This window comes from Sminthopsis crassicaudata, chromosome 3 (genome assembly GCF_048593235.1).
Source record: "Sminthopsis crassicaudata isolate SCR6 chromosome 3, ASM4859323v1, whole genome shotgun sequence".
NCBI classification, from domain to species: domain Eukaryota; kingdom Metazoa; phylum Chordata; class Mammalia; order Dasyuromorphia; family Dasyuridae; genus Sminthopsis; species Sminthopsis crassicaudata.
In genome coordinates this window covers 169,924,639-169,947,327 of record NC_133619.1, presented here as the reverse complement: position 1 = coordinate 169,947,327, position 22,689 = coordinate 169,924,639, and the positions used below count along the sequence as shown (strand labels likewise).

General features: G+C 34.0%; 1 protein-coding gene across 8 annotated transcripts in view; it reads right to left on the bottom strand.

Moving 5' to 3' along the window:
* The window catches only part of ARHGEF7 (Rho guanine nucleotide exchange factor 7), a 329,493-nt gene that overhangs the window by 115,130 nt on the left and 191,674 nt on the right, over positions 1-22,689 (bottom strand). For all 8 annotated transcript variants that reach the window (XM_074299550.1, XM_074299548.1, XM_074299551.1 and 5 more), the window contains 2 exons: positions 10,176-10,270; positions 9,804-9,899 (listed from right to left, as the gene is read on the bottom strand). In XM_074299550.1, coding sequence (XP_074155651.1) covers positions 9,804-9,899; positions 10,176-10,270 — 191 coding nt within the window. The remainder of the gene's footprint in view (positions 1-9,803; positions 9,900-10,175; positions 10,271-22,689) is intronic.

Sequence of the window (22,689 nt, the reverse complement as noted above, 5' to 3'; positions counted from 1 at the left end):
TTTTGTATTCCAAGGGGAAAGATCGTATCTGAGCCAGTTTGGGCTGTACCCAGCCCCCACTATCTGCTCAGGTTTCCCCAAAACTGTTTCTTCCTTATCTGAAAAGCCCACCAAGAATTTGGTCACTGCCCTAGGCTCCTTGAAGCAGATAAAAGAGCCAAGGTGGAATCATCCCTTGTCAGAGAGTTGAAAGATGCCATCAACCATGCTTTGCATCACAGATTCTCTGGCCCTCACTTTTGGTGTATTTCTTTCTCTATCTAATACCTTTTATTAATGAGACTTTAACCTTACTTCCAAACCCTAAAATAAACCTCTTTTTATCAATCTAGGTTTTCGGGCCTGTAAATTCCTTAACAGGGGACTCTCGTGCCATCACTAGACCTCATTTAACTCTGTATCCTTGTGCCGAATCCAAAGGAGTTGCAGGGGAGCTCTATTTGACTCCCTGTACCCCGAACCTGCCACTAGACCTCAATTAATCCTAATTTTATTTAGGCATATACCTCATCATTAGGTATATACCTCATCAGTTAAAATAACAAGCTAGAGTATACTCTACTATGCTCCATTTGATTTACTAAAAGGCCATGATGGTGATTATGACCATAGATAAAGCAAAAGCAAAAAGTGACCTGATTAAAAGAGATAAGCAGGGAGTTACATTAGTACCATAGGCAATAAATCAATATCAATTCTGAATACATGTGCCAAATGGCATAGCATCCAAATTCTTAAAGGAAAAGGAAAATGTCAAAAAAAAAAAAAGACACTACTACTCGAAACAGTATTATTAGATACTAAAAGCAGACTCAATTTCTTCTTCCCCTCAAAAATCTAACCATGAAACAAACAAGAAAAAAGTTAAGGAAGTAAATAAAATTTTAGAAAAGTTATATGTGACAAATTTTTTTGGAGAATACTAAAAGAGAATAACAAGGACTATACCTACTTCTGAGCTTTGCATGGCAACTTTACAAAAACTAACAATGTGCTAAGGCATTAAAAACCTTACAATAAATTCAACAAAACAGAAACAATAAATATTTCGACCATCATGCAATAAAAATTACATTTAATAAAGATGCGCTGAAGAATCAATTAACAACTAATTGTAAATTAAATAACTGAACCCTAAAAAAGGGTTAAAAGAATAAATCATAGAAACAATAACAAAATTTCATAATAATAACATTGAGACAATATAAGAAAATTTGTGAGTTGTAGCCAAAGCAGTAGTTAAAGGGAAATTTATATCTCTGTTTATATCAATAAATGAAAATAAATAAACAACCATACTAATTCGTATCAAATCAGGAACTTGTTTTTCAAAAAAAAACAAAAAAAAACAAAAAAAAAAAAAAAAAAAACAGAAAAACCACTGGCTAATTTGATTTTTGCAATAATGAAGAAAACCAAATTATCTAGATCAAAAATAAAAAAATATGAATTCACAACCAGTGAAGAGGAAATAAAAGAAATTATTAGTAAGTATTTTGACCAACTATATAACAATAAAACTGATGAGCTAAATGAAAAGGACTATTTATAAAAAAAAATATGAATTACCCAAGTAAAGAGAAGAAAAAAATTAAATATTTAAATAACTCTCTTAGGAAATAAAAATTAAGCCACAAATGACTTTCCAAAGAAAAACATCTCCAAGATTAGATGGATCTAAAAATGAATTCTACAAAACATTTTGTGGACAATTTCCAATGCCAGAGAAACTATTTGAAAAAACAGATTAAAGAAGGAGCCCTATCAAGTTCCTGCTGGAACACAAATACATAAGGAAATGAGTCAATAAGCAAAGGAATAACATCATTGGGACATGAACATAAGTATTAAAACTCTACTATCAATCTCTTTCCTGAGCAAAATCTAGTTTTTAGATTAGGTATGGCCCTTGGTTGGCTGAAGTACATGCCAGCTCTCTCTCTGGAACTAGAATAAGTGCTTAAAAGAGATATTAAGTTCAATTGTGCTATAAGCACAGTGATTCAAAACAGCAATACAACATTAAAAGTCTAAGGTACTATTGTGTGCACTGGAGATACTAAGATAAAAATGAAACAGACTCAAGCTTAAGGATTCAAATCTCTGAGTATAGACAGTCTACAGAAAGTATTTAAATCTAACAATATATATTTCAAGCTTTGGGAGATAGACCACAGATACCTATATCCACAAGCAAACTTACCATCTTTTTCAAGGGAAAATGCTTTATTTGTTATATATCTTCTTGTACTCTGAGAATTATAGGAAGAGAATAGCTACCCAAAACCTATTCAAACCAACCCCTGCCTCTCCCACCTTTCATCCCCACCCAACTTCTTTAGACTTGTTGCCCACTGAGACTGCCCTTTTCCCAATAGCCAATTCTCCAGCCTGGAGCCCCATGAGAACTAGGGAAAAGGCCCAACAGCAGACACCGCCAATAATTATCTCCTTATTTACTTTTTGTGACCAGGAATAATGTCATTATCTTTGTGACATCCCACTCCATCCCAACCCCTCCCTGTACACAGCAAAGTAAGAATATAATAAACATTTAACAAAAAATGAAGGTTAATGAGGAAACTTAAAAGGATGGTCCTAAGAAAATAAAAAGATACTATTTTTCTTGTGCAGCATGATAAATGTGGAAATACGTTTAGAAGAATTGCACATATTTAACTTTATATTGGATTACTTGCTGTTTAGGAGAGGGAGTGGGGGGGGGAGGGAGAAGTAGGGAGAAAAATTTGAATTGTAAGTTTTCAACATTCACCCTTCCAAAATCTATCTTTGCATGTATTTTGAAAAATAAAAGGCTATTACAAAAAAGAAAGAGGAAAAAATAAAATAAAAAGATCACCAAATATAAGAGCACAAGTTTTTTATAAGAGCACACGTTCATTCATTACAAACCACAATCCACAGAAACAATGCAAATTACCCTTAAGTTTTTATTTGAATGGATTTTAATGTTCACTCTCCTTTAAACCTACAACACAAAGTCCCCTATAGTAAAAAAAAGATTGTGATCCAAGTCTATGTTTTAAGCTTGAGGGAGTAAGGACAGCATGATATAGCTGAAGTTTGATTGTGAGAACATAAGATAATTATTACTTATAAATATTTCCATAAAAAACATTTATAAGGAAGCCAGAGCTTTCTTCTCACCTAGACCGTCCCCCCAGAATCACAGAAGTTGAAAAGGAGTGAGAATAAGGCTATAAAGTACAGAAGAAATTCTATCAGGGCAATAATGAAGAGGAATAAGAAAGAAGGAAAAAAGAGATTCCTGCCATAAGACATAGCTGGGGTGGTCCTTTTCACATAAGAAACAAATTAGGTACTTTCTGTGATCAGAAATTCATATTTTGAATAATAATATTCCTATATTCAGATATAGTGCTAGACAGCAGAAGTATATGTTAAGTACCAATCACTAAAAACATATTACACCATTACATACAAAGCATCATTTGCTTTAAAAAATGATGCTGATACCAAAAAGAAAAAAAAAAATTATGAATCATAAAATTCCTCAAGCTTCTCACTCTAACACTAGAGGATAAAAACACTTCAAGTAATCATAAAGACAAAGTATGTCCTAGGGGACAAGTCTCCTAACCTCTCTGACTCCCAGGTTCCTCCTCTGTAGAATAAGAAAGGCAATATGAAAAAGAACAAACATGGACTCTTAAGTCAGGAGATCTGAGTTCAAATCTTACCATATATACTACCTATATGACCTTACATAAGTCACTTTTCTTCCGTTGGCCTTGTTTTGTTTTGTATTTTTTTTTTTTTTAATGAAAAATGAGATTGGGCTGGATAGCCTGAGTTCCCTTTGAGCTCTTGATCTGTGCGCCAGTGTTCTAAGTAAAAGCAATTTGTAAAACATGTCAATTTATAAATACAATATACAATACTACTACTGGATAACACTATTAGAATCAGAAAACATACAAGATAATACATTCTGGTATTAGAAAGAAATTTTATGTCCTCGTTGTTTAAAGTCTAACTGCCAACCCCTTGCTGCCTTCTAAAATATGTCATCTTTTATTTACTTGATGAGGGGAGAAGAGAAATCCTTCAGGATCTCAAATGTTCTAGCTTCAAATAATGATACCTACCAGGTAAGAAATGCTCTGGAAACAACTGCAGATGAACCTTTTTAAGATGCAAAAAATTCATGGAGTTGTAACAGAAGTATTTGGCAGATTGCAATAGGGCAAAAAAGCAGCTCAACATAAGAAATCAAAGTCTGATAAACTGGAGAGTCATTCTTGCCAATTAAACACTATATCTATCTATATATGTACATATATATATATATAAATATATGGCTGCATAAAAAGAGCAAGATGGGTCAGACATCAATGGATTTGCATTAAGACAAAAAATACTGAAAGACATAATAAACACATTGAGGCCATGTGCCAAACAGTTATCCTAAAATGTCCACGTGGAGAGAATAAGTAGAAATTACTCAAGTAATGATTACATGTCTCCTAATTAATAAAAGATGATTTCACAGAAAAGCTGGGGTACATCAGCATTTGTCTATTTGTCTATAGTTGTAACATTTCTAACACTATTCAAAGAGTAACATGTTTATGGTACTAACCCAAAGAAGCTATTTATTTCTCCCTAATGCTTGGCCCAGTTGCTGAGCCAATAAGGGAGGCCTCTGTTTTGATTAGTGGGCAGAAATAGTAGTTTAGGCTTTTTTGGGGTATGGACAATTTATGATACTCTACTACACCACAATTATTAGTATCTGAATGCTGTTTTTAATAATAAAACAAAATAAATCCAAGCATATGCATGTCTGCTTTGTACAAGTGCTAATGACAGAAAACTTAGGTCAGGAATAAATAGGAGTTGATCTGGATAGAGGAACACTTGGAAACAAAACACAGCTTTTAATCATTCAAGCTGCTTATTGTCATAGAAATCTATTTTTTAAATACTGAAGAGTCTTCCATTTGATCATGAAATCAGTGAATAAACATTATGATCTCTTTAAGATTCAAACTCTCATGTGACTCAAAGGATAATGGAAAAATATATTGGAAAAATGTAAGTTGCAAGATTCACTAAAGATGATTTGGCATATGAGAAGTGGCATAAAAGGAACCAAAGACACATGACTCGTGAAGAAAGTGGGACAGTAATAATTAAAAAGAAATAAATGAACATTACAAGTAAAAGATGGATATCCACAAAATAGCAACTTCAAAGGCTCTGACATCACAGCCTTTTACCTTGGAGGAAGACTACTCTAATGCCCTAATACTATGTTTGAGCAACCACTGGAAGGACCTTATAAAATCCAAAACTGCTACAGGTTGCACGTCATTTTAAGTTTACAGCTATTCTCTTTGACATAGGTGGTAAGAATTAGGTGTAGAGGATTCCTCTTTAAGACTAAAGGAGCTGTAAAGGAATACAATTACATTCAATAAATTTAAGGAGTTCGATATGAAGATCTTTCTGACAATGGATCAGCAGCCTTGCAAAGTAATGATTTATTTCCTTGTCATTTTTCTTTAATCAAAGACTATACTGACTTTTTGTCAGAGATGGAATTGACATATTTGACAAGAAAAGAAAGGAAGTAAGATAAAATGATCTTTAAATATGCTTTCTGAATAAGATTCTGTGTACAGAACAGAAGTCAAGATAGCTAGGTGATTTTGGGCAACTCGGGGGAGGACAACTCGGGAAAAAGCAGGGAAGAAGGTCCAGAAACTTATACATGATAACACAATAATTTGTAAATATCCATGAAGAAAAGATACTTTCAAAAAGTCAAATAATAAGGATGACATTTCCTCAGGAAAATGAGCTCTGAAATGTGATTTAAAGAAAGAAAAGGAAGGATGTATTTTGACAAATGGGAAAATGTTCTATAACTTGGAACCATATGAACACATGCTTAGAAGCAGGAGCAGAAGCAGGAGAAGCTCTTATAAAATTAGGGAGCAGCAAGAATGGAAAGTTAGCTGAAAACAGTTATAGATGCTAAAAAATAAGAGTAAATAGAGTGTAATTAGCTGATGAACAGTTCTAAAACTTACAGAAGAAATTCATGTTCTAAGAAGATGGGAAAGATCAAAACAGGAAGAAAAAGCTTAAAATGGAGGGGGGAAGGGAAGCAACAATATCTCCATTATTAATATAAAAGAAGCTTCCTGGGAAGAGAAATATTTTAAACCCTACTTTACAAATGAGTAAACAGGGACACCCATGCCTTGTAATTTAGTAATTTGTCTACATCTAGAAAAATCTAGAAAAATATCAGTATTGTATTTTAAGTTCTCATGAAAAATAATCCAACACTCCATTCACTAGACCTTATTATTAAGCATCAGTAAGAAAAGGAAAAATGTCTGCTGTCACTATGTGAAGAGATACACCTTTTATAAAGAATTAAAATTACAGCAAATAAGCCCTATTTGCCAGGTGAGTGATATTCAAGCTACTTTTTTCAATGCCACATTACTCAGGTTAGGAAAACTACAAGAAGAAAACGGATTTAAATTTTTGGTTGGAAGCCAGTGTTTAGTCATTCTGGCATGCTACTGCTTTTCACTATATGTTCTAATACAAAGTACTTTGATGGAGCCTTAAAACCTGCCAAAAAATTAAAGTGATAAACTTATTTTGAGTTTAACAAGCTGTTAATCAATTTACAGAGCTGACTTTTTAGCTTTATAATATAACAAGCTAACATAAATCAAGGGTACAGGGCAAGTTCACTTCTCTCTATCTGAAAGAACTAGGAAGAAGCCAATCTAAATGAACTGGAAAGAAATCAGAAATTCAGAGATCAATGAGTCATATCAATTCAATTAGCATTTATTTAGTTCTTACCGTGTGGCAGGCACTGTGCTAAGGACTAGGGATAAAAAGAAAGGCCAAAAAATAAAAAATAAAAATAAAAATCCCTCATCTCAAGGAAGTAACAGTCTAATTTAGAAAATGATATACAAATAAAATGTATATGAACAGGACAAATTGATAATAATCTCAGAAGGAAGGCTCTAATATGAAGGACTGGAGATAGGCTTTTTTTGCAGAAGTCAAGACTTTAGTGGGCAGTTGAAGGAAGCCAGGGAACCTAGGAGGCACAGAAAAAGGAGAACATTCCAGACATTGAAAACAGCTAGTAAAACATGCACCACATCATGAGATAGAGTGGCATGTGACAGGATCAGCAAGGAGGCCAATTTCACTGGATCTTAAGGAAAGATGAGTATAAGATGTAAGAAGACTGAAAAAGAAGAGGCCAGGTTATGAAAGGCTCTAAACACTCAACAGAGAATTTAGATTTGATCCTGAAACAGGGATTCTATTAAATGGGTTGGAAGGTTATGAATAAGAGGAAAGGGAAAGTGATATGGTCAGAGTTGCATGTCAAGAAAATCAGTTTGGATAGCTAAATACAAAAAGGTCTACGTAGAGACTTGGAAACAAGGAGATCAATCAGTGTAATAATGTTCTCTTTTCAGTTTTCCTATAGTTCTCTGGGAGCAGCCTTCCTTTCAGTTCAATAATTACCACAAGTAAAGTCCAAATCCTTTATTATCTCTTTCAAAGTCTCGTCTCCTTTCTTGGGGCCCTGTTAGCTTTTTTTAGAGGCCTTTTTCTCTCCTTGGTTGAGCTTGAGCTCCTGCCTCCTTCTCTGCCCTCTGAATCTCTCCAAATTGATCCTGGCTGAGTTTGTCTGAGCTTATATGCTTTCTTATTATAGGTGTGAATCTTGTAGAACTATATTAAGTACTAAGTACATGTACTGGACTAGAGAACTTTTAAGCATCATGCTAAACAACCATTGTCTTTATCAATTCCACTAAGTTAGCACCTTGTAATAATCCTTTGTTTCAAGTTCAGAGTTCTGGCCCAAAACAAATTAGCAAACTATAATCCAGGCATGAAGAGGTGAGGGCCTGCACCAGAATGGGTACAGAGGAGAGAAGGGGGTGTATATAAGAGAAGTTATAAAGGTGGGAAGGACAGGACTTGGTGAGTGATTTAAAATGGAAGGTAAGGAAGAGAAGTTGAGAATGACAAATTGGGTTCACCTGAACCTGGCGAGTTCAGGTTGGATATGTTGAGCTAAAGAACACTATGGGGCAGTCAGTTCAATATGGTCAAGACAGAGATTAGATAGAGATGAACAAGAAAATCTAAGCAACACCTGCAGAGAGATAATCACTAAATATCACCAAGTAAAATAGTATAAAAGGGAGAAGGGAATGAGGCCCAGGTCAGAGCCATTGAGGACTCCTTTAGTTAGCACACAGTTCAATTTGAAAAATATCAGTATTTCAAAGAAAAACAAAAACAACTTTCACCTCTCTTTATACTTTACATTTATGAGTGACTAGTTTAAATATATTATTGAATAACACCTCAAAAACATAAATACCAGAAAGAATGTAGCAGTGCTCACTCAATAAGTTATTATTAATTGTTCTCAATGAACAGTCACAGAAAGTAAACTAGTCACATATCATACAAGGAGAGTAAAACATCCTCCTGAGACAGTATTAATGTAAGGCCTTAAGGATATACTACCTTTGTTTTCTTCCCTGACACACCATCCAAAACAAATTCAAAATGTGCCAATATATCCAAAGTTCTATCCAAAAATGTCCTTATTCAAAACTTGTATGAAGTGATATTAAGAAAGTAGAACCCAGAAAACAATATAGTGATTAAAATTACATAGAAGAAACCAACATTAAAATGCTGCCATAGATTACAATTTCCATTTGTGGTCCTAAAGATAAAGAAACATATTCCTCTCCTCTTGGAAGAAAACCTGAGAGATTAAAAGTGTAGAATGAGAACTGTACTGTCAAAGGAGGAAATTTTGCTTAAATTCCTTTATTATAAGAAGGATTTTAATAAGGAAGAGGTGCACATTGGAAAATAACTGAAAATAATTGCATTTTTACAAAAAAGGTCTTAGGTAAAACATGAAAAAGAGAGGAGAGAAAATATTTCCATTCTTGGCATACAAGTAAGTAAGGCATACTCAGGAAGAAAACTCTTTCCATAGAGAAGTTTGGAATATGTTCACCCTTTGGATTTCTGATAGTCCAAAAATTGGAAAATACTATTTACTTTTATGCATTTATTTTATTTGCTTTTCACTGCCAGACAGAATTGCTACAATGTGACTAATAGAATGGACTAATCTGAAAAGGCAGAGAAAAAGTAGGTAACTCTTCACAATCTATATTCAAAACTACTTCAGAACACCATATGCATGATTACTTATTTGTGAAGGACAACGAGTAACAGCCCTGAACAGATGAACAACCACTGAGATGTCTTTTGGCTGCAGGAAGTTAAATGATGAAGTAAGTAATGAAAACATTCAATACAGGCTGCTATTATTAAGTTCTATCTCCCTCAAAAAGGGAAGAGATTATATCTAACATTACTTTCTAAGCCTAAAAGTACTTTTACAAGTCTATATCCCCTACATGCTTTACATCAAGTGATCACATCTATTCTTTGCATTTTAATAAGTACCCCAAGTTTGAAAGCATAAGCACAATGAGCCAAAGTTGTTTTTTTGGGGGGCAGGGAAGAAGGAAGGGAAGAAGAAGAAGAGCCCCCCTTGCCTATAAATTAGGAGAGAAATCAGATCTTTTCTATTGATACCAAGCTTTCCCATAAATTTTAATCTATAGAGATCTGAAGCCTAAAATATTCTTAACTATACAATTCCTCAAAATACTATGGGGATCAAAATGAAACTTACATTTTTAAAGTATGTTACTTACTTGGTGCATTCTTCTAAAGACTGTACAAGCATTTGCTGGAAAGAACTTATTTCTTCTAAATTTCCCATTAAATATAAAATATTTGTTGAGTTTAACCTGGAGGCAAAAAAAAAACACAAGTAAAAATGTGTAAACAATTTTACAAACGTGACTCCTCCCCATCCAAAACCCATAAAATACTTTTATTTTTAAAGCATGCTTTAATCTAAGAGTAATAAGAGTTTAATTCTTCAATGCCATTTTTTTTATTTTCAACTTTCTAATAAAAGATGAGAGAGGACAGCAGTAAGTAAAGAGACAGAAAGTAGCATAAGATTATTTAAGTATTAAAAATTGCTTCTAATAGTAAAAAAAATTAATAATCTAACTTACTTTTCACTGGACTGTAATGGTCGCAGGTAAGTTGAAAGAATAGTCTGTAGTTCTTTAGAATATTCATTTTCTGTTTCTAAAATATTCTGTAGCACCTACAATAAAGATGAATAACTATTAGCTAGCTTTCAAAGGATAACACTGCACAAGAATTATACAATTTGGGGAAAAATATTACTACCACTGTTCAATTCTTATCTTACACCTTTATAGAAGTAAGTGCTTGAGATCATTACTACATCCCTGTTCTTTGGCTCTGAAACTATTACTTTTTCAAACCTATATGAGGAATAATAGTTAATGTTTACTCAAATTATCCCAATCCATCTTGCCAAAATCATTAAACAACAAATAGTAACCAAAAAAACCCACAAAACTCTAAAGTGAGAGGAAAAAGAATATACATCAAGTACCATTCTTTCCTATATTTAATACAACCAGTCATGTGGAAATTAGATATACAACTACAAGACAATACTCTAACCACATTCCAATTCAATTCAACAAACATTTATTATCTTTGAAATCTACAAAAAGTTAATAGGCCATACTAATAGCAGTGAATTAGTAAAGCCATTTAGAAAAGCAATTTAGAATTATGTAAAGTAATTAAAACAATCACTCCCTTTGACCCAGAGATTCCACTACTAAGTATATACCACAAGGAGAGCTTCCACAAAAATGTTACATATACATCAAAATATCTGTAGCAGCACTTTCTCTAGTTATAGTCAATGAACAATAATCATTTATCAAGCAATTATTATTTGGTCAGCACTGTGCAAAGTTATGGGGAAGCAAAGAACAATCCCTGCTCTCAAGAAGCTCGATCTAATGAAGGAAATGAGAGTAAACTATTATGTACAAGTTATATAGAGAACAAACTAGAGCTAATGAAAATAATCAATAGAGAGAAATCAACAGCATTAAGGGATTGGAAGAAGCTTCTTATAGAACATGGGATTTCAGCTGGGATATAAAAAAAAAAAAAAACAAAAACAAAAACAACAAAGAAATCAGGGAAATGGAGATAAAGCGCCAAGACTCTTTTCAGACTCCCTACTTGAAGGGTCTTCAGCAAAGAACATCAAGGAGGCCAGTATTACTCTAGATCAGGGGTTCTCAAACTATGGCCAGTGGCCGTTCCACTGAGGACATTTATGCAGCCCCGGCCAGGTTATGGCAAATGGGCTGAGGGGCGGAGGCAGTGTGAGTTTTTGTTTTGTTTTGTTTAGTCTGACCCTCCAACAGTCTGAGGGGCAGTGAATTGGCCCCAATTTAAAAAGTCTGAGGACCATTGGGCTAGATCATAGATTATGTGGAGGAGAGTGAAGTATAAGAAGACTTTAAAGTGAGAATGAGCCAGGTTAAGAAGGGTTTTAAAAGCTAAATAGAGGGCTTTACATTTTACCCTGGAGATAATAAAGAACTATTAGACTTTATTGAAGAATGAAGTGAGTAGGTCTCTGACATCTGAATAGGTAGATGACAAATTGGACAAACTGAGGCAGGAAGAACAACCAAAAGATTATTACAATAGTAGTCTAGGTATGAAGTAATAAGAGCTTCCACTAAGATGATAGCAGGACCAGAGTGGGGAAACAGAGATTATGAAGAGATGAAAGATATGAAAAAGCAAGTGATAGAACTTGTACAAATATGGTTGGATGACAGAATAGAGAAAAGTGAGGGATTACAGATGACACTGGAAGGATGATAGTAACCCTTGATAGAAAGAAGGAAAGTCTTGGGAGGAAAGATAACAAATTTCATTTTCACAAGCTGAATTTAAGATGTCTAGGGGTAACCAATAGACAGGGAGAGATTGAAGATTCCAGAAAGTTGGAATAATAGAAAGGTCATCTGTTTAGAATAACGGGGATGAAATGGGACCATTTAAGTAGCAGTGTTTGCCTTAACAAAAAGGGCTCCACATACAAGAAAGAGTCAAAGACAGGATAGTGGAGGAACACATCTGAGCAGAAATGAAGAACAAGGCAAAAATCTCTGCCTCATTTTTCTCAGAGAAATAAGAAGCAAGGTTCTCAACTGAAAAGAAAAAAGAGGGGGCTAGCCTTAGGAGGTTTGAAGAAAGATATAAATGTAAAGGAAAAAAACATGTGGTAAATAGAATGGCTAATCAATTAGGGAGATGTGATAGGATTACTTTGCCTCAATGAGGACTCAATTAATTTTTTTTCAGTCGAATATAAATTTATAGTGATTGATGCATTTTTTTATCCCAGTTTTGTTGGGTGGGAGTGATCCAAGACTGAAGCTCAGAAATAGAAAACTAGCAATAAGATAAAGAGACAAGGGACTTAAGTAAAGAGGATAGTGTAAGTTGAGTTGGTTCATCAAACAGTCAAGATAAAGAAGGAGAAGCTTGTAGCCAGGGGTGATACTGTATGCAAAAACTAAGAGAGACAGTGATTAGAAATCACAGAAAGTACAAAGAACAGAGACAGGATATACAAGATAGAGAGAAAGATGAAGTGACAACAAATTATAATCACATAAATGAAATTTCAGAGTTCATGAGTGTAAAAGAAGAATATTTTTGAGTGATGGGTATGATCATCTGCAGAATACTCAGGTGGAAGTATAGGTTATGTTTGAAAGCAGTAAACTGAGGTTAAGGGATTTGAGATTTGAGGATATATCAATATCTATATTAAAATCTCCAGCTTATCGGGACAGGAGTTGCAAAGAAGAAAGATTGTGAACCATGGTTGCTAAAGTTATTGAGGAATGGAGAAGGTTCCGGACATCTTGTAGATATTGAATGAGTGATAAATATTGACTAAGTGAACTTCCAAAGAGGAGAGATTAGAGATTGAACATAGTAGAAAAAGCTTACAAGAAGCAATGAGGAACAAGGAGGACCTTTCCTTTAAGGTAAAAAAGTAAACTTCTCTGCTTGACAGGTAAATTATTTCACAAGCTTTCAGTATTCTTGCATATTATCTCCTTCACACATCTATCACATAGCCATTCCAACCTAGGCTTCAGGATAGTGTAGTGTTTGAAAGAATACTTTAACCAAAAGTCAAAGATATCTTCAGTATAGTTCTACTTCCATCATTAATATGACATAGCATTTTGAATAAGTTAGTTTAGCATGCTACAGAGAGGTAAGGGACTAAATATACAGAATGACACATATTTCTGCATGTGACAAAACTGGATCCGTTTTGCTTGATTATTCATATTTGTTATCGAAGTTTGTTTTTTTCTTCTCACCATTTCCAGTGAGAAGTAAGAAGAGGGGAAGGAGAGGGTGGAAAAAATAAATTTATTTTTTGAAACATGACTATCTCCCTGAACCTCAATGTCTCATTAAAGTCCTTTACAATTCTAATGATATATCTTTATGTGTTATCCAGTATTACATTTCTACTAATCACTCAAAAAAGATTTCATAGGAAAATATTCACTTTTCTGAAACCTCGGACATTTTAATGTTTAAATGTATGTGAAGAAAAATGCATTACTTTAGTAATATATGAAGGATAGCAATACCATGTGGCTATCAAAAGCGCACAAACAAATACTAAATTATACAATTTAATATACAATATAATACTCTTTGAATAGATACTCCAGTGATTTCGGTCATTCATGATTAAATGCAAACTTGGTTAAATATCTAGTGCTGCACCATTTAACAAGGAAAATTTGGAGTTTCTTCACTCCAGTATTATTATGTGAATGAATCACATACTCACTAAAAGGTAGATTAGAGGAAAAAAGGCAAAAGAGGAGGAATCATGCATGGAGCTATTAAGATTTATTTGTTCATTTATTTGTTGAAAGTCTGGATCCTAATCCTAAAAATCATACTGATGAGGTAATATAGGGAACTCAAAAATGATGAGGTAACATGAACCCAATTAACTGAGGTCTAGTGGCAGGATTCGGGGTACAGGGAGTCACATGGAGCTCCCCTGCAACCCCCTTAGGATTCGGAGCAAGGATACAAAGTTAAATCAGGTCTAGTGGCGGCGAGAGTCCCCTGTAAATGAGTTTACAGGCCGAAAACCTAGATGGGTAAAAAGATGTTTATTACTTGGTTTGGAAGCAAGGTTAAAGTCTGGTTAGTAAAAGGCATTAGATAGAGGAAGATATACGCCGAAAGCGGGGGGGACAGAGAGTCTCTGATGAAAGCATCTTGGCTGGCATCTTTCAAATCTCTGAACCCAAGGTGATTCTAGCTTTGCTCTTTTTATCTGCTTGAAGAAGTAATGGGCGGAGCTCAGGTTAATTCCTTGAAGGCCAGATTTTTGGTGGGCTTTATCCAAGCCAGCTCAGATCCGGTGGGGGGGCTGGGTACAGCCCAAACTGCTTTGACCAGATCTTGTATCAAAGGGGGCTGAAAACCCAAACCAATTGGGGGCTGGGTACAGCCCAAACTGTATCAGATACAGATCTTTTCCCCTAGGAATATCTTGTCCCAAAGGTAGATCAGACAAGGAATCTTAAAGGGGCTACACCCTCAACAATACAATGTCTTCCTTCTGAGAAAAACACATAAATGTCAAGTTATAATAGTAGTTCTTAAGTGGGGAACATAAGTTACAGTCTTAACAGTGTGTTAATTCTCTAAGCAGAGGGAAATTGTGAGCTAGATTTAATTTTTTTCAAAATACAAAGTGGAAACGTTGCCTAAGCATAATGGGATCTTAAAAGAGAGGAGTTATGTCTCAATTGGGAATTGGTACTTATATTAAGTTTTATTGATCTTAAAATAAAGATACATAAGATGAATTAGCTTCTTAATTATAGATATTAAATGAATAATACTAACTAGTTATTAAAATATTACTACCAGAAATTTCTCAAAAAAAAAAGTTAAATAAAAATTCAAAAATTTTTCATTATATCATATTCAATGAAAAGACAACACAACTAGCTTTTAATACCATTTTTAAAACAATAAACAATAACAATAATAAAACAATAAAACAATGAACAATAAAAATAGTACATAAAAGCTAAATGGTTCCCAATAAGAATGTGTTGTACATACAACCTTCCAACTGCTCTCCCCAAGGAAAAAATATACTATCTTCATTGAAATAATTAAGCCTTAAGTCATCAGATACTAGCCTTAAACATTATTATAGAATTCTATAATAACTTATAACCAAGTTACTCTAGTTTTCTTAACCAAATAGAGAGAAGACAGCTGAAAAAAAAAAAGGCAATAATATACTTGCTGAATCTTTCCTACAGTTTTCTATTTTGTAATTATCTGGTTTTTCACCAACTTTCTGGACTTCAGCAAGAGAAGCAGATTTCTGTCTCGAACTTCATTATTACTTCTGGGTGCTTTAATAATCGTCTTCCCCCCCCCCTCCCTTTTCTGCTTTTCAGGATATTCTAGATGCTGCAGGATCCAATGACACATCACTTGAAGATTCACTTCCAGAGTTAACTCACAGTATGCTACTGATAAGACTGAGGACTAAAATAAATACAATCAGATGGCAGCAGCTAAAAATCCACAACAATGAAACAAAAAGCTAAGCCTATCCAGTACAAGCCTCCCTAAATAACAAGATGTAAAAAAAACCAAACTTAGTTAACAACAAGAGAGCTAACACAGAGAGCTCAACCAATTCCTTAAGACAATTCCTAAATTGTCAACTCTAAAAAGCGTCATTAATCTATACAGTATCACTCATCTAGCAGCCAAACAGAAACTTAGGTCTTTATTATTTTGAGGAGGTACCAAGACAGTACATTTTACAAGCTCCCAGAAAGTCCCAGTCAGTGTAAATCGCTCTAAGGGATGGCTCAAAAACTTTTGCTTAAAATCTATTAACAGCAGACTTCAAACTTAGGAGCCAGATCAATGTTTCATCTTTCAAGGAAAAGAATGCAAAAGGGAGCACATTAATCATGCAAGATATAAGTGTCCAGTCCCAGGAGAAGCTCAAAGGAAAAGCCCAGCACAATTGTACAACTGAAAGTACACATACATGCACACGTGTGCACACCCATACACACACATATCTAGTTAGTATATTAAGTTTATAAGTAGTTAATATAAGGTAATGTTAATAATAGGTAAGATTAAAAAGAGGAACTTACAAGTCACTTATAGACTGTCCTATAAATTAAAGAAGCATAACAATTGCAAACCATCTCATAAATAAAGGGACCATAAAAACCACTGGAAAATGTTTTATAAATTAACAAAGGCTGCATCCTAAGATTATGTGCTACATAAGGGGGAAGCCAGCTAGGTTTTAAAGTAAGGGCCTCTGAAGACTACTAACTGCTCTCATTCTGTAAACCTTAGATAAGCTCTAGACATGCAGTAAAATGGACAGAAGACCAGCAAAGCATTATGATTATAAATTAACCTTAAGATATTGCTGATAAATTTGGGGTGATTTATTGCTGATAAATGGGGTGATACATTCATTAACCTAATCTTAAAGTAGCAAAGCAGGAAATCGGTCTGTTCTTGCCACAATACTCTTATATATATATATATATATAAAGTGAGACTCCTAACTCCTACGACCCCATGCATTTCTCCATGTGTCACAAGTCCACGCTGCACCACTGTTCCCAATTCTGAGCTACAATGATGTGATTCTCTGTATTCCTTCCTATCCCCATTCTCTTCTACATGCTGCCTCCTACTATCTACATTGTTTGCCACTGTATTCCCCCCTTAATATCATTGGTGAATATCCAACTACATGTGCCAGCCACACTTCAGCCAAGAAGAATTTCCTAATTTGCTAAAGTCTGTTTCCTTAATAACAAACAGAGCACCAGGACCCAGATAATACATTATTCATATTCTACTCCTGAATAAGTAAAGCACAATGAATCCATGGGTAGAAACCAATGATAGTTGAACTTCATGTCTCTTTTTTTCCAAGGTCACATTGTATCAATTAATAATTCCATAAATTAACCGGCAGCTCAAAAAGTAAATCTAACTGCCAATGACTCTTTATCATTGTTTTCCCTACTCCTTACAGGTTTCAAAGGGTACAAGAAGGTACACTTTGGCAGAGAATCTGTTTATAGCCCCAAAATGGACCTTTATTATCACTCCCTGTTATTTCCAGTAATACAATCCAGACCTAGACTTCAAAATATGAAGTATGATTTTACATTCTTGAGAAAGATTGAGGAAAAAATGTTAAATACAAAAAAGAAGGTTAAATTCAAATACTATTTAGGTAATTAAAATTATATTCATTACCAACATATAAGAAACTGGCCATGGATAATAGGTATTTTCCTGCTTTGATTAAAATCAACTTAGATGAACTGATACTAAGTAAATTGAGCAGAACTAAAAGAACACAAAAGAACACAACACGCAGTAACTTCAAGAATATGTGATGATCCATTTTGATAGATTTGACTCTTTTCAACAATGAGGTGATTTAAACCAATCCCAAAGATTTGAGACAGTCATCCACAACCAGAGAAAGAACTATGGAGTGATACAAGTTAGCCCACTATCACTATTACTATTAAATATTGTTATTAGAAATGCTAATTTTGGCAATAAGAGTTGAGAAAGAGATTAAATGAATTAGAGTAGGTAATGAGGAAACCAAATTATCACTCTTTATTGATGATATGATGGTGTACAAAGAGAACCCCAGAGATTCTACTAAAAAGCTATTAGAAATAATCCACACCTTTACAAAGTTGCAGGATACAAAATTAACCCACTTAAGTCATCAGCATTCTTATATATCACTAACAAAATCCAACAGAGTTACAAAAAGAAATTCCATTTAAAGTAACTACTGATAGTATAAAATATTTGGGAATCTAACTACCCAAGGAAAATCAGAAATTATATGAACACAACTACAAAACACTTTCCACACAAAATCAGATCTAACCAATTGGAAAAATATTAAATTCTCTTGGATAGGGCAAGCAAATACAATAAAAATGACAATACTACCAAAACCAATCTATTTATTTAGTGCTATACGAATCAGACTCCCATAAAACTATTTTAATGACCTAGAAAAAATAACAGCAAAGTTCATATGGAAAAAACAAAAGGTCAAGAATTTTAAGGGAACTAATAAAAAAAAAAAATCAAATGAAGGTGGCCTAGCTGTACCAGATTTAAAATTATATTATAAAGCAGTGGTTACCAAAACTATTTGGTATTGGCTAAGAAATAGAAGAACTGATCAGTGGAACAGGTTAGGTTCAAAGGACAAAATAGTCAATAACTTAGATAATCTAGTGTTTGACAAACCCGAAGACCCCAGCTTTTGGAATAAGAACTCACTAAGACAAAAACTTCTGGGAAAATTGGAAATTAGTATGGCAGAAACTAGGCATTGACCCACACTTAACATCGTACATCAAGATAAGGTTAAAATGGATTCACAACCTAGGCATAAAGAATGAGATTATAAATAAATTAGAAGAATATAGGATAGTTTACCTCGCAGACCTGTGGAGGAAGAAGGAATTTATTTCCAAAGAAGAACTAGAGATCATTATTGATCACAATATAGAAAATTTTGATTATATCAAATTGAAAAGTTTTTGTACAAACAAAGCTAATGCAGAGAAGATTAGAAGGGAAGCAATAAACTGCGAAAACATTTTTACAGTCAAAGGTTCTGATAAAGACCTCATTTCCAAAATATATAGAAAATTGACTAATTTATAAGAAATCAAGCCATTCTCTAATTGATAAATGGTCAAAGGATATGAACAGACAATTCTCAGATGAAGAAATTGAAACTATATGAAAAGATGCTCCAAGTCATTATTAATCAGAGAAATGCAAATTAAAACAACTCTGAGATACCACTACACACCTTTCAGATTGGCTAGAATGACAAGAAAAGATAATGCGTAATGTTGTAGGGGATGTGGGAAAACAGGGACACTGATACATTGTTGATGGAATTATGAATACATCCAAACATTCTGGAGAGCAATTTGGAACTATGCTCAAAAAGTGGTCAAACTGTGCATACCCTTTGACCCAGCACTACTGGGAATGTATCCCAAAGAGATCACAAGAAAAGGAAAAGGACCTACATATGCAAAAATATGTATAGCAGCCCTTTTCAAGGTAGCAGAATATTGACGACTCAAGGAATACCCATCATTTGGAGAATGGCTAAACAAGTGTGGTGTATGAATGTAATGGAATATTATTGTTCTATAAGAAATAATATTTCGGTTTCCATTTTTATCTTCTTCCCTCTTCTCCCCCTCTCCAAGATGGCAAAAAATCTGATATAGGTTATATATGTACAATCATATTAAACATAATTTCCACATTTGTCATGTGAAAGAAGAGCAAAAGAAAAAAAAAAAAAAACCACAAGAAAGAAAAAACAAGAGCAAAAAAGTGAAAATAGTGTGCTTTGATATGCATTCAGGCTCCATAGTCCTTTTTCATGAGTTTTTTGGAATTTTCTCATTTTGTTGTATTGATGAGAAGAGTTATGTCTATTAAAGTTTATCATTGCAAATTGTTGCTGGTACTGTGTGGCTCTGTTCACTTTGTTCAACTTCAGTTCATGTAATTCTTTCTGAAATAATACTGCGCATTGTTTTTAGTTTTTTGGGTTTTTTTTTGTTTTGGTTTGGTTTTTTGCAAGGCAATTTAGGTTAAGCAATTTGCCCAGGATCATACAGATAATAAGTGTCAAGTGTTTGCTGCAGTGTTTAAACTCAGGTCCTCCGGACAACAGGGTTGGTGCCCTATCCACTGTGCCACCTAGCTGCCCCTTATTTCTTATAGAACTCTATAAGAGAAACTCTGCTCATTTCACTTAGCATCAGTTGATGTAATTCTCTCCAAGCCTCTCTGTATTCCTCCTGTTGGTCATTTCTTATAGAACAATAATATTCCATAACATTCATATACCATAATTTAACCAACCATTCTCCAATTGATGGGCATCCATTCATTTTCCAGTTTCTAGCCACTATGAAAAGGGCTGCCACAAACATTTTGGCACATACAGGTCCCTTTCCCTTCTTTAGTATTTTCTTGGGATATAAGCCCAGGAGTAGCACTGCTGGGTCAAAGGGTATGCAAATTTTGATAACTTTTTGGGCATAAGTCCAGATTGCTCTCCAGAATGGTTGGATTCTGTCACAACTCCACCAACAATGCATCAGTGTCCCAGTTTTCCCACAGCCCCTCCAACATTCATCATTATTTGTTCCTGTCGTCTTAGCCAATCTGACAGGTGTGTAGTGGTATCTCAGAGTTGTCTTAATTTGCATTTCTCTGATCAACAGTGATTTGGAACACTCTTTCATATGAGTGGAAATAGTTTCAATTTCATCATCTGAAAATTGTCTGTTCATATCCTTTGACCATTCATCAATTGGAGAATGGCTTGATTTCTTATAAATTAAAGTCAATTCTCTGTATATTTTGGAGATGAGGCCTTTATCAGAACCTTTAATTGTAAAAATGTTTTCCCAATTTATTACTTCCCTTCTAATCTTGTTTGCATTAGTTTTGCTTGTGCAGAAACTTTTTAGTTTGATGTAATCAAAATTTTCTATATTGTGATCAGTAATGGTCTCTAGTTCTCCCTTGGACACAAACTCCTTCCTCCTCCACAAGTCTGAGAGGTAAACCATCCTATGTTGCTCTAATTTATTTATGATCTCATTGTTTATGCCTAAATCATGGACCTACTTTGATCTTATCTTAGTATGTGGTGTTAAGTGTAGGTCCATGCCTAGTTTCTGCCATACTAATTTCCAGTTTTCCCAACAGTTTTGTCAAATAATGAATTCTTATCCCAAAATTTGGGATCTTTGGGTTTGTCAAACACTAGATTGCTATTTTTATTCACTATCTTGCCCTGTGAATCTAACCTATTCCACTGATCAACTAGTCTATTTCTTAGCCAATACCAAATGGTTTTGGTGACTGTTGCTTTATAATACAGTTCTAGATCAGGTACAGCTAGACCACCTTCATTTAATTTTTTTTTCATTACTTCCCTTGAAATTCTCGACCTTTTATTCTTCCATATGAATTTTGTTGTTATTTTTTCTAGGTCATTAAAATATTTTCTTGGGAGTCTGATTGGTATAGCACTAAATAAATAGATTAGTTTGGGGAGTATTGATTGTCATCTTGATTATATTCACTCGGCCTGTCCATGAGCACTGAGAATGTCTTTCCAATTATTTAAATCTGACTTTATTTTTGTGGCAAGTGTTTGTAATTTTTTCATATAATTCCTGACTTTTTTTTGGTAGAGGTATTCCCAAATATTTATACTCTAGACATTTGTTTGGAATGGAATTTCTCTTTTTATCTCTTGCTGTTGCATTTTGTTGGTGATGTATAAAAATGCTGAGAATTTATGTGGATTTATTTTGTATCCAGCAACTTTGCTAAAATTCTGAATTATTTCTAATAGCTTTTTATTAGAATCTCTGGGGTTTTATAAGTATACCATCATCTGCAAAGAGTGACAGTTTGATTTCCTCATTTCCTACTGTAATTCCTTGAATCTCTTTCTCGGCTCTTATTGCTGAGGCTAGAGTTTCTAGTACTATATTGAATAGTAATGGTGATAGTGGGCAACCTTGTTCACTCATGATCTTGCAGGGAAAGGTTCTAGTTTATCTCCATTACATATGATGTTTACTGACGGTTTTAAATATATGTTCGTTATTATTTTAAGGAATAGTCCATTTATTCCTATACTCTCAAGCGTTTTTAGTAGGAATGGATGTTGGATTTTATCAAATGCTTTTTCTGCATCTATTGAGATGATCATATGGTTTTTGTTAATTTGATTATTGATATGGTCAATTATGCTAATAGTTTTCCTAATATTAAACCAGCCCTGCATTCCTTGTATAAATCCTACTTGATCATAGTGTATTGTCCTGGGGATGATTTTCTAAAGTCTTTTTGCTAATATCTTATTTAAGATTTTCGCATCAATATTCATTAGGGAGATTGGTCTATAATTTTCTTTCTCAGTTTTCGATCTACCTGGTTTAGGTATCAGTACCATGTCTGTGTCATGTACTGTGTACTCCTTCAATCCCTATTTTTTGAAATAGTTTATATAGCATTGGGGCTAATTGTTCTTTAAATGTTTGGTAGAATTCACATGTAAATCCATCTGGTCCTGGGGATTTTTTCTTTGGGAGCTGGTTAATAGCTTGTTCTATTTCTTTTTCTGAGATGTAACTATTTAGACTACTTACTTCTTCCTCTGTTAATCTGGGCAAGCTATATTTTTGAAGGTATTCTTCCATTTCATTTAAGTTATCGAATTTACTGGCATAAAGTTGAGCAAAGTAGCTCCTAACTATTGTTCTAATTTCCTCTTCATTAGTGGTAAGTTCTCCCTTTTCATTTTCAAGACTAACAATTTGCTTTTTATCTTTCCTTTTTTTAATCAGGTTTACTAAGGGTTTGTCTATTTTGTTGGTTTTTTCATAGAACCAACTCTTAGTTTTATTAATTAATTCAATACTTTTTTTACTTTCAATT